Source organism: Ailuropoda melanoleuca, chromosome 8 (assembly GCF_002007445.2).
Source record: "Ailuropoda melanoleuca isolate Jingjing chromosome 8, ASM200744v2, whole genome shotgun sequence".
Taxonomy (NCBI): domain Eukaryota; kingdom Metazoa; phylum Chordata; class Mammalia; order Carnivora; family Ursidae; genus Ailuropoda; species Ailuropoda melanoleuca.
In genome coordinates, this window is record NC_048225.1 from 105,578,829 (window position 1) to 105,594,126 (window position 15,298).

Genomic DNA, 15,298 nt, shown 5'->3' on the forward strand with positions numbered 1-15,298 from the left:
AACTATGCTAGCAAAAAAAAAAAAAAAAGAGAGAGAGAGAGAAATTTTCTCTTCCATAATAAGAGTGATCACAATTTAGTATAAAAAGAGTTCAATATGGGACAACTGTTATCATTTTTTTCTGTGGCTAGTGCCCACAGTAAGCATGAAAATTAAAAAAAATAAGGAAGTGAAAACAATAGAAATGGATATTCAAATACCCACTTAAAGTGGATATGCTAAATATCTGTTCAAAATATCACTGTGTAGCTTTGGAGTATAAGATAAACTGAGCAAAGTGTTCTTAGAAAATCTCCATAAATATCTAGGGACAGGGAAATCTTTCTACACTGCTGCATTTGGTACTACCTAGAAGCATTTCTGTCTCCACTAACTAGATATTTATGAAGATTTCCCAAGGGAGAGGACTTTATAGAAGTGGACCTACCCTGGATTACTAAGCATGTAAATTCTACAGACTAAATTAAAATTACGCACTATGGACCCAGATCATCACTTAAAAACATAACTTTTATGTCTAGGAGCAAAGACTCTGACACAAAAGTTTAATGACCTAAAAACAGGTATGATAGGCACAAAGATGTCAACCAAAAATAAATGAGTTTATAGAGAATACACATAAGTCTCCTTATTTAGTTTCCAAATCACAGAATTTTTTATTTTATTATTTATTTATTTATCTATTTATTTATTTAATCACAGGATGTTTTGAAGTGGAAGAAAACTTGAACTGAAAGGTGGACTGATATTCCAGCCTACAAGTGATTAATCTTAATAGTAAAAGAAATTATATATTTTTTAATTTATCTTCAAATGGGAACCACATCAGGACCTCCCCCCAGAAAAGAATTAAAGTTGAAGTAAACTTTTGTGCAACGATCATCAGGATAATGAATATGAACATGAAATTACTCACTAATACATGTGGGTTGAGGTGACCATCCACTTTCCAGACATGTAATTGATCCTGAAGTTTTACCATTTGGAGTTACGTATCCTGATTTACACTGATATTGTGTTTGTTTATTCAAGGGATATGCAAATTCATATTCAGAAAAAAATCCATTTTCAATTGTTGTCTCTGATTTTAAGCATCTTTCTGAAAGGGAGAAAGTATAAGGAAAAGATAAGCATATAAATAAACATTTTTATAAAGACTCAAATAACATAAGAATATAAAAAATCAGCAGTCATTTACAAATGAAAACCCAGAAAATCCAAATCACCCAAATTCTAGTGACAGAGAAAATAAGTTGTGAGTTTCCAAAGATATTAAATCAGGATAGTTCATTAAAATTTTTTTTTGGAATGAAGAGGCAATATTTTGAATACTCAGAATCCCTTCTAGGAAATTACTAGAAATTTGTTTGTCTAATGGATCCGGAATCCTACAGCATGCCAGAACTCTACTGGCAAAGGATCTTTTCCAGGCACCTGTTTTAAATATTGCGTACGTAGGATCTCTTTAGCAACACCAGCATTCAGTTAAGTAACTGGGGTAGCTCAGATCAGGTGATGATCTCAGAGCATCTGCCACCATAGCTACTACAACTCTGAGAATTTGAAATGTTTGTCATCATAACTGGGTGCTTTTCAAAGGAGAAAACATGAAGTATATATTTTTTCATAATTGGTAATTTTATTCCTTCACTTGGGGCACCTAGTAGACTGGACATGAGATACTTGGAATATTAAACACTCAGGATATGGAATTAAAGTATATAATATATATTTTTTAAAGACATTAAAGCAGCCCCTGGGTGGCTCAGTGGGTTGAGCATCTGACTCTTGTTCTCAGCTCAGGTCTTGATCTCAGGGCTGTGAGTTCAAGCCCTGTGTTGGGCTCCATGCTGGGCATAGAAAAAGAAAAGCAAAGAAAACCCAACATGCACATACATTTGAAAAAAAAAAAAAAAAAAACAACACCACCAGACTGTTGTTGGGGGAGATGGTGGAATAGGGTGTTTTATTATTCTCTATTTGATTTCTTTCTGCTCTAATCTTTATTACTTCCTCCCTTCTAACTTTGGGCTTGGTTTGTTTTTCTAGTTCCTTGAGGCATAAATTTAGGTTGTTTATATAGGATCTTCTATTTTAATGTAGGCGTTTGTCACTAAAAACTTCCCTCTTCCCACTGCTTTTGCAGCATCTGTAAATTTTGTTATATTGTGTTTTTGTTTTCATTTGTCTCAAGATATTTTTAAAGATTCTCTAGCACTTTCTTCTTTGACCCAATTGTTGTTTGAGAGTGTGCTGTTTTCTTTCCATGTATTTGTGATTTTTTCCCATTCTTTTGCTGTTAATGATTTCTAGTTTTACTCCATTGTGCTTGAAAAAGATACTGTATAGAATCTTTCATGTGTAGTTGAGAATGTACTCTTCCACTGTTGGGTGGAAAATTCCATATCTATCTATTAGATCCATTTTGTTTATACTGTTGTTCAGATCTAGAGCTTCTTTCTTGAATTTCTGTCTGGGTGTTCTATCCATTATTCAAAGTGGGGTATTGAAGTCTCCTTATATTATTGTCCTGCTCTCAATTTCTCCTCTTTAGATCTGTCAATATTTGCTTTATATATTTAGGAGTTCCAAAGTTGGATCCACTTATGTTGAAAATTGCTATATCTTCCTGTTAAATAGACTCTTTTATTATTATATAATGACCTTCTTAAGATGTCTCCAGAGACAGTTTTAGACATAAAGTCAATTTTTTTTCTGATAGAAGTATAGTCACTCCAGCATTCTTTCGTTACTATTCACATGAAATATCTTTTTCCATTTCTTCACTTTTAGCCTATTGTGTCTTTAAATCTAAAGTGAGTTCTTGGTTTTTACCTATTTAGGTACTGTATTCCTTTTAATAGGTAAGTTTAATTCATTTACATTTAAAGGAATTCTTGATAGGTGAACACTCACTAGTCACATTTGGCTAATTGTCTTCTGTTTTGCAATTGTTTTTTCAATCTCTTCCACTTTTGATGACTTCCTTTGCTATTTGATTATGTTTTATAGTTATTCACTTTGATTTTTATCTCCTTATATTTTGTGTGTCTATTATGTTTTTCTACCTCCTTTATTGAAGTATAATTGACAAAATTGTATATATAAAGTGTACAGTGAGATGACTTGTTGCACACATACATTTGGAAATGATTTTCAAAATCACGTTAATCACCTCACAACATTTTTTTGTAGCTAGAATGCCTAATATCTACTCTTTTAGCAAATTTCAGTTATACAACTGTATTGTATAACACAATATAATGTAACAATACATTATTATTAGCTATAGTTATCATGCTGTAAGTTAGATCTGCAGAATTATTCATCTTATAACTGAAGGCTTACAGCCTTGGACCAGCATCTTCTCATTCCCCTCATCTGCAAAACCTGATAATTACCATTCTACTCTCTGCTTTTATAAATTTGATCTTTTCTTTTTTTCTTTTTTGATCTTATATACAAGTTTAATCACAATGTATTTGCCTACCTCTGGCTTATTACATTTAACATAATGTCCTCTAGGTTCGAGCACGTTGTTGTAAATAGCGAGATTTTCTTTTTTCTCATGGTTGAATAATATTCCATTGTACATATATATATATGTATCACATCTTCCTTATCCATTCATACACCAGTGGACACTTAGGTTGTTTCTGTATGTTGGCTATTGTGAATAAAGCTATAATGGACATGAGGATGCAGATATTTCTTCAAGATACTGATTTCATTTCCTTCAGATATATACCCAGAAATGGGATTGCTGTATCATATGGTAGCTTTTTTTAACTTTTTGAGGAACTTCCATGCTGTTTTCCATATGCCTATAACAAATTACATTCCCACCCAAAGTATACAAGTGTTCCCTTTTCTCCACATTTTCACCAACACTTGTTATCTCGTCTTTTTAATAAAGGCCATTTTAACAGGCATGAGGTGATAGTTCATTGTGGTTTTGATTTGCATATGCTGATGATTAGTGATTTTTGAGTACCAATTGGCCATTTGCATGTATTCTTCAGAAAAATGTCTATTCAGATCTTTGCCCATTTTTTTAATTGGATTGGATTTTTTTTGCTATTGAGCTGTCAATACACACACACGCACACACACACACACACACACACACACCCTCCTCAGATCTATGGTTTGCAAATATTTTCTCCCATTCCATAGGTTGCCTTTTCACTTTGTTGATTTGCTGAGTAGAAGCTTTTTTATTTGATATAGTTTTATTTCAGCTTTTCTGTCTGTGCTTTGATGTCATATCCAAAAAATATCATTGCCAAGACCAATGTCAAGAAGATATTTCCCTATGTATCTTCTAGTACTTCTATAGTTTCAAGTCTTATTTATTTATTTATTTATTCATTTATTTTAAAGATTTTATTTATTTGACAGACATAGAGACAGCCAGTGAGAGAGGGAACACAAGCAGGGGGAGAGGGAGAGGAAGAAGCAGGCTCACAGCAGAGGAGCCCGACGTGGGGCTCGATCCCACTTAACTGCTGTGCCACCCAGGCGCCCCTCAAGTCATATTTAAGTCTTTAATTCGTCTAGAGTTACTTTTCATCAGTGGTTTAATATTGTGGTTTCCTTTTTTTTTTTTGCTTGTGGATATCCAGCTTTTCCAACACTATTCACTGAAGACACTACTTTCCTCATGTGTATTCTTGACACTGTTATCAAGTTTTAAATTAAGGATATATGTATGAGTTTATTTCTGGCTTCTATATTTACTCCATTGATCTGCCGATATGATATTGTTTTCATTTTAATCACTTTATGATATAGTTTGAAATCAGGAAGCATGATGCCTTCAGCTTTGTTCTTCTTTCTCAAGATTGCTTTGGCTCTTTGGGAGTCTTTGTGGTTCTGTGTAAATTTTAGGATTGTTTATTCTACTTTTGTGAAAAATGCCAGTGGGATCTTGACAGGAATTGTATCTATTGATCACTTTGGGTAGTGTGCACATCTTAACAATATTAATTCTTCCAATCCATGAACATAGATGTTTCCATTTATTTATATCTTCTTTAATTTATTTTAGCATTGTCTTATTGTTTTCAGAATACAAGTCTTTCATCTCCTTGGATAGATTTATTCCTAGGTATTCAATTATTTTTCATGCAATTGTAAATGGTATTGTTTTTTAAATTTCTCTGATAGTTCATTATTCATTACATAACAGATTGTGCATTACATAACAGATTTGTGTATTGATTTTGTATCCTGCAACTTTACTCACTTCATTTATTAATTCCAACAGGTTTTTGCGTGTGTGTGTGTTGTGTGGAGTCTTTAGGGTTTTCTCTATATATGTCATCTACAGAAATAATTTTACTTCTTTATTTTTTATTTGGGTACCTTTTATTTCCCTTTGTTCAGCAGTGGTTTGAAAGTATGTATCCTTGTCTTTTTCCCAATCCTTGAGGAAAAGCTTTCTGCTTTTCACCATTAAATATGATGTTAGCTATGGGCTTCATATTTTGGCCTTTATTATGTTGAGGTACATTTCCTCAATACCTAATTGTTGAGAGTTTTTATCATAAATGGATTGTGAATTGTGTCAAATGCTTTTTCTCTACTGGGATGATTATATGATTTTTACCCTTTGTATTGTTAATGGGGTTTATCACAGTACTGATTTGCATCTTGAGGCCCATCAAGAAACCCGACTTCATTATGGTGTATGAATCTTTTAATATGATGTTGAATTTAGTTTGCTAATATTTTGTTGAGCAGTTCTGTATCTATGTTTATCGGTGATACTGGCCTATAATTTTTTTTCCTTATAGTGTCCTCATCTAGCTTTGGTATTAAGTAATGCTGATCTTGCAAAGTAGTTTTGGAAGTGCTCCCTGCCCTCAAAGTTTTGGAATGATTTGAGAAGAATTGGTGTTAATTCTTCTTTAAATTACTATGAAAACTTCTGGTCCCAGACTTTTCTTTGCAGAGATATTTTAAATTAATGATTCAGTTTTGTTGCTTGTTTTTGGTTTGTTCAGATTTTCTATTTCTTGAATGATTTTGTTTTGGCAAGTTTTGTATTTCTAGGAATTTATCCATTTCTTCTAGGTTATCCAATTTGCTGGTGTGTAATTGTTTATGCTTATCTCTTATGAACATTTGTATTTCTGTGGCATCAGTTGAACGTCTCCACTTTCATTTCTCATTTTGTTTTATTTGATCTTTTCTCTTTTTTTTAATCAGCTCTAAGTTTGTCAATTTTGTTTATCTTTTCCAAAAGGTAAGTATTAATTTTGTTGATTTTGGGGGGCCTTTATTTCACATATTTCTTCTCTGATTTCTGTTATTTCATTGCTTCTGCTAATTTTAGGCTTAGTTTGTTCTTCTTTTTCTAGTTCGTTTTAATGTATAATTGGTTGTATATTTGAAATCATTTCTTTTTCTTAGTGTAGGCATTTGTCACTATAAACACCTCTCATAGAATTGCCTTTGTACATGAGGCATTTTCTTCTCTCTTGTTGCTTTTGAAATTCTCTCTTTGTCTTTGCAATGTGGTTACTAGGATATTTGTCCCTTGATGAATTCTGAGCCCTGATTGCTGTGCTCCAAGCTCTCCCCAGTCATGAAGATCACCTCATAATCTGGATGTGGTGAGAAAGAAATGGGCTTTTTGGTCAGAGACCCACACAGCATAGGAAGCCAGATATTAACTCACACACTCTTTCCCCCAGTGGAGAAGTTGCAGTCTGAGTGGGTTTCTCTTGGCATTGAATTGTGCCACTTTAGGGGAGGAATGACTCAGATAATTGAAACTGTTCCTTTCACCCACTTCAATGCACCCACTCTTGGATCTTTTCGCTCTAATGGTGTGCTAAAACTTCTGCTAGATTCCCAGACTTCCGCAAAGATGCTCTGGTCTGTGGGTGATTGTCAAAACTGGTGTTCTTTGCCAGAAAGAATAGAAACTTGTATTCTGGCATCTTGCTGGTGTCACTCTATTCTTTTCTAGATTGAATGTATATATGTATGTCTGTATGTATTTAAGTTTTTATTTTAAATCCAGTTGGTTAACATACGGTGTTATATTAGTTTCAGGTGTATGATATAGTGATTCCACAATTCCATACATCACCCAGTGCTTATCATGACAAGAGCAATGCTTAATCCCCATCACCTATTTCACCCATTCCCCCTGCCCACTGCCACCTCTCCCCCCTCTGGTAACTATCACATTGTTTTTACAGTTAGAGTTGGTTTTTGTTGTTGTTGTTGTTTTTGGTTCGTATCTCTCTCACTTTCCCCCCCTTTACTCACATTTTTTGTTTCTTAAATTCCACATATGAGTGAGATCATATGGTATTTATCTTTCTCTGACTTATTTCACTAAAATTATAATCTCTATCTAAATCCATGTTGTTGCAAATGGTAAGATTTCATTCTTTTTTATCGCTGAGTAATATTCCATTATATATATATATACCACCTCTTCTTTATCCATTCATCAATCAATAGACACTTGGGCTCCTTCCCTATCTTTGCTAGTCTACATAATGCTTCTATAAACACGGGGGTGCTTGGATCCCTTTGAATTAGTGTTTTTGTTCTTTGAGTAAATACCCAGTAGAATGATTGCTGGGTCATATGGAAATTCTATTTTTAACTTTTTGAGGAACCTCCATACTGTTTTCCAGAGTGGCCGCACCAGTTTGCATTCCCACCAACAGTGCAAGAGGGTTCTCCTTTCTCCACATCCTTGTCAACACCTGTTGTTTCCTGTGTTATTGATTTTAGCCATTCTGACAGGTGTAAGGTGATATCTCATTGCAGTTTTGATTTCCATTTCCCTGATAATAAGCGATGGTGAGTATCTTTTCATATGTCTGTTGGCCATCTGTGTGTCTTCTTCGGAGAAATGTCTGTTCATGTCTTTTGCCCATTTTTAAATTGGATTATTTTGTTTTTAGGCGTTGAGTTTTATAAGTTTGTTATATATTTTGGATACTAACCCCTTACTAGACATGTCATTTGGAAAAATCTTCTCCCAATCCAAAAACTGACTTTTAGTTTTGTAGATTGTTTCCCTTGCTGTGCAGAAGCTTTTTATTTTAATGAGNTTTTTTTTTTTAAAGATTTTATTTATTTATTTGACAGAGATAGAGACAGCCAGTGAGAGAGGGAACACAAGCAGGGGGAGTGAGAGAGGAAGAAGCAGGCTCATAGCGGAGGAGCCTGATGTGGGGCTCAATCCCACAACGCCGGGATCACGCCCTGAGCCGAAGGCAGACGCTTAACCGCTGTGCCACCCAGGCGCCCCGATCATATAGTTCTTATCCTTCTTTTTACTGATGTGATGTATCATATTGATTGATTTGTAAATATCGAACTACGCTTGAAACCCAGGAATAAATCCCACTTGATTGTGGTGAATATATTTTTAAAATATTGTTGGATTCAGTTTGTTAGTATCTTTATGAATTTTTGTGTTTATGTGTCATTTTTGTGTCTTTTGTGTCCTCAGAAATATTGACCTGTAATTCTCTTTTTTGTGGTGTCTTTATCTGGTTTTGATATCAGGATAATGCTGGCCTCATAAAATAGATTTGGAAGCTTTTCTTCCTTTTCTTTTTTTTTTTGGAATAGTTTGAGAAGAATAGGTATTAATACTTCCTTAAATGTTTGGCAGAGGGGTTCCTGTGTGGCTCAGTCAGTTAAGCATCGACTCTTGATTGACTCTTGATTTCAGCTCAGGTCGTGATCTCAGGGCCATGAGATCCAGCCCTAAGTGAGGCTCTGCACTCAGCAGGAAGTCTCCTTGGATTCTCTCTCTGCCCCTCCCTCTGCCCTTTCATCCCCACCCTCTCTCAAAATAAATAAATCTTTAAAAAAAATGTTTGGTAGAGTTCACCTGTGAAGCCATCTGATCTTCGACTTTTTTTTATTGGGGTTTTTTGATTACTGATTCTTTTTTTTTGCTGGTAGTTGGTCTGTTCAAATTTTCTGTTTCGTCCTGTTTCAGTTTTGCTGGTTTATGTTTCTAGGAATTTATCCATTACTTCTAGGTTGCCCAATTTGTTGGCATGCAGTTTTTCAGAATATTCTCTTATAATTGTGTTTTTTGTGGTTTTGGTTGTTATTTCTCCTCCCTCATTTGTGATTTTATTTATTTGTTTCCGTTTTCTTTTTGACAAATCTGACTAGGGGTTTATCAATTTTATCAATTTTTTCTGAACCAGCTCCTGGTTTCATTTATCTGTTATTGTTTTTCTAGTTTATCATTTATTTCTGCTCTCATCTTTATTATTTCCTTCCTTTTTCTGATTTTAGGTTTTGTTTCTTGTCATTTTTGTAGCTCCATTTGGTGTAAGGTTAAGTTATTTATTTGACATTTTTCTTGCTTCTTGAGCTAGGCTTGTATTGCTATAAACTTCCCCCTTGGAATCAGTTTTGCTGCATTCCAAAGGTTTTGAACTGTTGTGTTTTCATTTTCATTTGTTTCCATGTACTTTTTAATTACTTTTTTTTAATTTTCTCATGACCCATTCATTGTTTAGTGGCATATTACTTAACCTTCATGTATTTGTGGTCTTTCAGATTTTTTTCTTGTGGTTGACTTCTAGTTTTATAGTATTGTGGTCAGAAAAGATGCATGGTATGACCTTGATCTTTTTGAATCTGTTTAGTCTCATTTTGTGGCCTAATATGTGTTATAGTCTATGTGCATTTGAAAGGAGTGTGTATTCTGCTGTTTTAGGGTAGAATGTTCTGAATATATCTGTCAAATCCATCTGGTTCAGTGTGTCATTCAAAGCCGTTGTTTCCTTGTTGATTTTCTGTTTAGATGATCTGTCCATTGATGTAAGTGGGGTGTTAAAGTCCCCTACTATTATTGTATTATTATTGATTGGTTCCTTTATGTTTGTTATTAACAGTTTTATGTATTTGGGAGCTCCGATTGTGGGTGGATAAATATTTACCATTGTTACATCTTCTTGTAGGATTATTCCCTTAGTTATTAAACATTGTCCTTCTTTGTCTTTTGTTACAGTCTTTGTTTTACGTCTGTTTTGTCCAATATAAGCATTGATACCCCAGCATTCTTTTGACATCCATTTGCATGATAAATGTTCTCCATCCCCTAACTTTCAATCTGCAGGTGACTTTTGTTCCAAAATGAGTTTTGTAGGCAGCATATAGATGGGTCTTGTTTTATTCATTCTGTCAACTTATGTCTTTTGATTGGAGCATTTAGTCTGTTTCCATTCAAATAAATTATTGATAGGTATGTATTTATTGCAACAAAACAGGTTGTTTCTGAAGATTTTCTCTGATCCTTTCTTGTCTTTCTCTCTCTTATGGTTTGCTGGTTTTCTTTAGGGACATATTAGATTTCTTTCTCTTTATTCTTTGCTTATTTATTAGTGGTTTTTGATATGTGGTTACCATTAGGTTTGTATATAACATCTTCTGCATATAGCAGTCTATATTAAGTTGATGGTCATGTAAGTTTGAACCCATTCTTTACTCCTGTCTTCCCCCAGGTCTGTGGTGTCATATTTTACATCCTTTCATTTTGTGAATTCCTTGACTGATGTTTTTAAACAGAAATATTCATTTTTACTGCTTTGTGTTTCCTACCTTCATACTGTCACTTTTGGTTTCTTTTTCTAATAGTACCCTTTAATATTTCTTGCAGGGCTGCTTTTGTGGTCATGAACTCCATTAATGTTTGTCTGAGAAACTGTTTATCTTTCCTTCTATTCTTAATAATCGTCTTGCTGGATAGAATATTATTGGCTGCAGATTTTTCCCATTCAGTACTTTGAATTTATCATACCACTCTCTTCGACTTGGGAAATTTCTGCTGAAAATCCCTTGGTGGCCTTATGGGTTTTCCCACATACGTTACTGGAATTTTGTTTGTTTGTTTGTTTTGTTTTGTTTTTGTCTTTCTGCTTTTAAAATTTTTTCTATATCACTATGTTTTGCCAATTTAATTATAACATGCCTTGGTATGAGTCTGCTTTTGTTGATTTTTTGGGGTTCTTTATGCCTCCTGGATCTGGATATCTGTTTCCTCCCCCAGATTAGGGAAGTTTTCTGCTATTGTATCTTCAAATAATTTTTCTGCCCCCTTTTTCCTCTTTTTTTCCTGGGACTTCTATAATGTGAATGTTGTTGTGTTTGATGGAGTCACTGAGTTCCCTATGTCAATTCTCATTTTGCTTAATTCCTTTTTCTTGCTTTTGTTCAGCATGATTACTTTCCATTACTCTGTCTTATAGGTCATTAATTCATTCCTCCGCTTCTTCCAGCCTGCTGTTCATTCCATCAAGTGTGTTTCTCATTTTGTTTATTGAGCCCTTGATCTCTGCTATGTTACCCTTTATCTCTGTGTTAAAGTTCTCACTCATGGCTTTGACTTTTTTCTCCAGTCCAGTGAGTATCTTTATAATCATTACTTTGAATTATCTATCAGGCATCTTGCTAATATATATTTAACTGACATCTCTGGCTGTGGCCTTGTATTGTTCTTTCATTTGAGACAAATTCTTCTGTTTTCTCATTTTATCTAAATTTTTGTGCGTGGTTCTTTGTTCAGAAAGTCAGCAACTTCTCCTGTTCTTGAGGGTAATGGGCTTATGAAGAAGAGGTTCTATAGTGCTCTGTAGTGTTGTGACCTATTCCCCAGGGCCTGACACTTCAGGGAGTGTCTCCAATATGTGGTGTATGCACACTGCTGTTGTGTTCTGACTGCTTTATCCTTCAGGCCAGTCATCAGCAGAGGCCCTCCTTGCCGGTTATGGTCAGTATTTGGTCCCTGGCCTGACTGTGGTGAGTTTTAACTAGGTGTGCTCTGGTCTGTTTATGAAATGAGACATCTTACCACCGCTGCTGGAATCAAGGCTCACCAAAACTCCCAGGGTGGGAGATATGAGGGCTGTGGTTTGGGGTCTCCTGGGGGAGGAGGTTGGCTGCACTGGGACTAAGGCAAGCATGACTGGGAAGGGTGGTTCCACTGGAGCACAGGGAGGCGGGACTTGGTGCAAGAAAGTTAGGTAGTGAGTGCTGGCCCTGTGCTGGTTCCCACAGGTGGCTCCATGTTTATGCTGAAGAATGGGGGAGGGAAATGGCACCTGCCAGTTCCTTTGTTCCCACGGGGATCTCTCTGCGAAAACTGCTTTTTCTGCAACACACTCCTCAGTGTGAGCCCTGGGTTCTCTTCAGATTGCTCTTTCCAGTTGTATGTTCACAGACTGCTTGGCTTCCTTTTCTCCAAGCCCCAATGCCCATTTGAGCTGTCACAGAGGCAAGCACACTGACCTTTAAAACCCTAGGCTTTAAACCCCACTGGTTGTAAGAATTATGATATTTGGTCCCTCTCCCTTTGCAAGACAATTGTTATGGTGATTCATTTTTCCCATGTGCTCCCTTCTGTGTTGGTCTGTCTCTTGTCTGTCTCTGTGACCATGGCTCTCTCCCCACCTCAGTGGCCACAGTCCGTTTCTCTCAAACTGTGTCTCTGTACATCTTACTTCTTTGATGTGGCCTCTTCTCGAACTTTAGTTGTGGAATTTGTTCTGCCAGTCTTCAGGTCAATTTGTGGGGTATTTAGGATGATCTGATGGTTATCTAGGTGTATTCATTGGACGAGGCAAGCCTATGTTCCTCCTACTCCACTGCCATCTTCTTCCCTTCACTGCTGGTGTCACTCTATTATTACAGGTTTCTTTGTGTTTCTTTTACTGTTTTCTTAACTAATACCTACCAGTAGACATTTATTTTGCTATATGTGTATCAAGAAATTTGTATATCCACTCATACATACTTGGAAAAATAAAGCTAAGTATATCCATTGGCAGAAATAAGAAAGTTGATTTAACATTTTGCTACTGTTAATATAGATGAGGGTTAGAAAACCATAAATATACTGGGATTTCAGATCTTTTACTTACTGAGAGGAATGCATTCGGGAGGAGGGAACCAGTCATTCTCTGTACATGTCATTACAGTCTGCTCATTTTGAAGACTGTAACCAGAATTGCATTTAACTGGCACAGATTCACCTTGGAAATATGTTTGTCCTTGCCTCGGATAATCTCCATTTTTCAAATAATTGAAAATACATCGTCCTAAAAATCATAAAAATGATGAACAAAAATTTTTAGAAACCCATAAATCCAGTCAAAATGTAAATTAAACCTATTTGTACACTATTTAAACTATAATGCTTAAGTATCCAAAAATAACACGTAACTTGAGAAAAACTAAAACTACTACCAAATGTGTACAAAGAAAAGCATCATATTCAATATTATTTATCTTCAGTTTTTATAATTAAAATAGTAGGAATGTTTTAGGTATTTTTTGAAAAGCTTCTATCTTTAGCTCTAATGTGATTTTTATGAAGAGCTCCTCGTAAAAGGAAAAACCTATATTGGTCTTTTTGTTCATAAAAATTATCCGTTGGCCTTATTTTTGTCGTACAAGGCTTAATTGTACTCACTTATGTGTTTTCCCCCCACTATTTGAAGTGTTTACACATATACAATTATAAAAAGGTTTACTTACTCTGGCATGGTACTTTTGGGTTCCATCCTTCGTGTGTGCAAGTAATGTACTGCCAGTAACTTCGTGAAGGAGTCACAAAATTGGAATTACAGGAATAGTAATAATATTTCCCTATAGCTACTGGAAAGTATGGTCTATATCTATTTTCATCATACAAACGTCCATGTTTTATTTCTGGAAAATCACAAGGCTTCACTTGCAATACAAACAAAGAAACAAAAACAGTATAAATAAAGTTTTACCTTAATAAAAAAATAAAATTAGAAATGAATTGTTTCATTGGTGATTATATCCTTTTATTAGCATAATTTCACTCATTGCAACAGGGTTTCTAGGACAAGAAAAGTTATAAAATTCATATGACAGGGATATGTGATGAAATTATTGCTAATGAAGTTAAAATTGTATCTTGTGGGTCACATGATACATAAACTTGTACAAAAACTCTTGAGGAATAAAAGTGTACAGAACTATTTAACAAAGTCTCCTTGAGTTTGTATATCCTAGCCCTGGTTGATTAAATGAGCATCTTGGTTGAGAGATGAAAGTAATGATTTTATTGCTCAGATCATCTATTTTGTTTTCCTTTCTTTTCTGCTCTCAACAGAAATCAGAGCCCTGGGTTTTCTTCTCAAACCAACTCAATGTAGGGAGATAGTGGAATTTTTTGTAGATTAACATTCATTAATTTATTTTTCTATTTATTGTAAATAGTGTAAGAAATATAGAGAAACAAAAAATTTTTCCATTCACCACATTTTACAGAAAAATAATATTCTTATTAAAGCCTGAAACCAGTCATTGAGGCAAGTTTTCCTCTTTTTATTTAATCAGAGAAATGGACTAAGAATATTTCTTAATATCCAAATTAATTAAGATTATGGTAAACATTTGATTGTTATTACTAATTTTAATTGGAGAATGAGATATTTTAAAATATGTCATATATATGACATATATTAAGATTTAAAGNTGATTGTTATTACTAATTTTAATTGGAGAATGAGATATTTTAAAATATGTCATATATATGACATATATTATATAGATGAAGTATTTTTTTTTAAAGATTTTATTTATTTATTTGACAGAGAGAGACAGCCAGCGAGAGAGGGAACACAAGCAGGGGGAGTGGGAGAGGAAGAAGCAGGCTTATAGCAGAGGAGCCTGACGTGGGGCTCGATCCCATAACACCGGGATCACGCCCTGAGCCGAAGACAGATGCTTAACCGCTGTGTCACCCAGGCGCCCCTAGATGAAGTATTTTAAAATGTCATACATGTCATACTATATATTGTATATTTACACTTATATGACATATATATCATATATAATGTGACATTTATGTCATAGTATGTATATATCATGTACATTAGGTGTTTAAAAATATGTCATATTTACATAATATGTCATATATATCATATATAGGAATGCTTTCAACCATGTCATATAAGTCATAACATGTATATTTTAGAATAAAAGTGAAATTTGATGCCTTCATAGTTGATTATTTTTAAACACCAAAATGTCCTATTTTTATTGAGGTAAAATATAATTATATTTTTTGAGTTATTCTTATATATTGAATATTTTTGATATATATGTTTAAGACTTCTGTTGTTTAAACACATTTATATATAATATTTTCTAGAAAAACTTTCCCTTTCTGTTGGATGATTTAGAGAAAATCTAGTACTTTTAATACCAGACTAATATTAGGGTTTTTTTCATAAAATGATTCAATTGCAAGAAATCTTGT

At 34.4% G+C, this 15,298-nt stretch overlaps 1 protein-coding gene across 2 annotated transcripts in view; it reads right to left on the minus strand.

The window, feature by feature from the left end:
- The window catches only part of CFH (complement factor H), a 76,032-nt gene that overhangs the window by 20,792 nt on the left and 39,942 nt on the right, over positions 1-15,298 (minus strand). The window contains exons 8-10 of one of the 2 annotated variants that reach the window (XM_034667166.1): positions 13,540-13,734; positions 12,924-13,100; positions 917-1,099 (exon numbers count right to left, since the gene is read on the minus strand). In XM_034667166.1, the coding sequence (XP_034523057.1) occupies positions 917-1,099; positions 12,924-13,100; positions 13,540-13,734 (555 nt within the window). The remainder of the gene's footprint in view (positions 1-916; positions 1,100-12,923; positions 13,101-13,539; positions 13,735-15,298) is intronic. The other variant, XM_034667167.1, reaches the window with a different exon arrangement.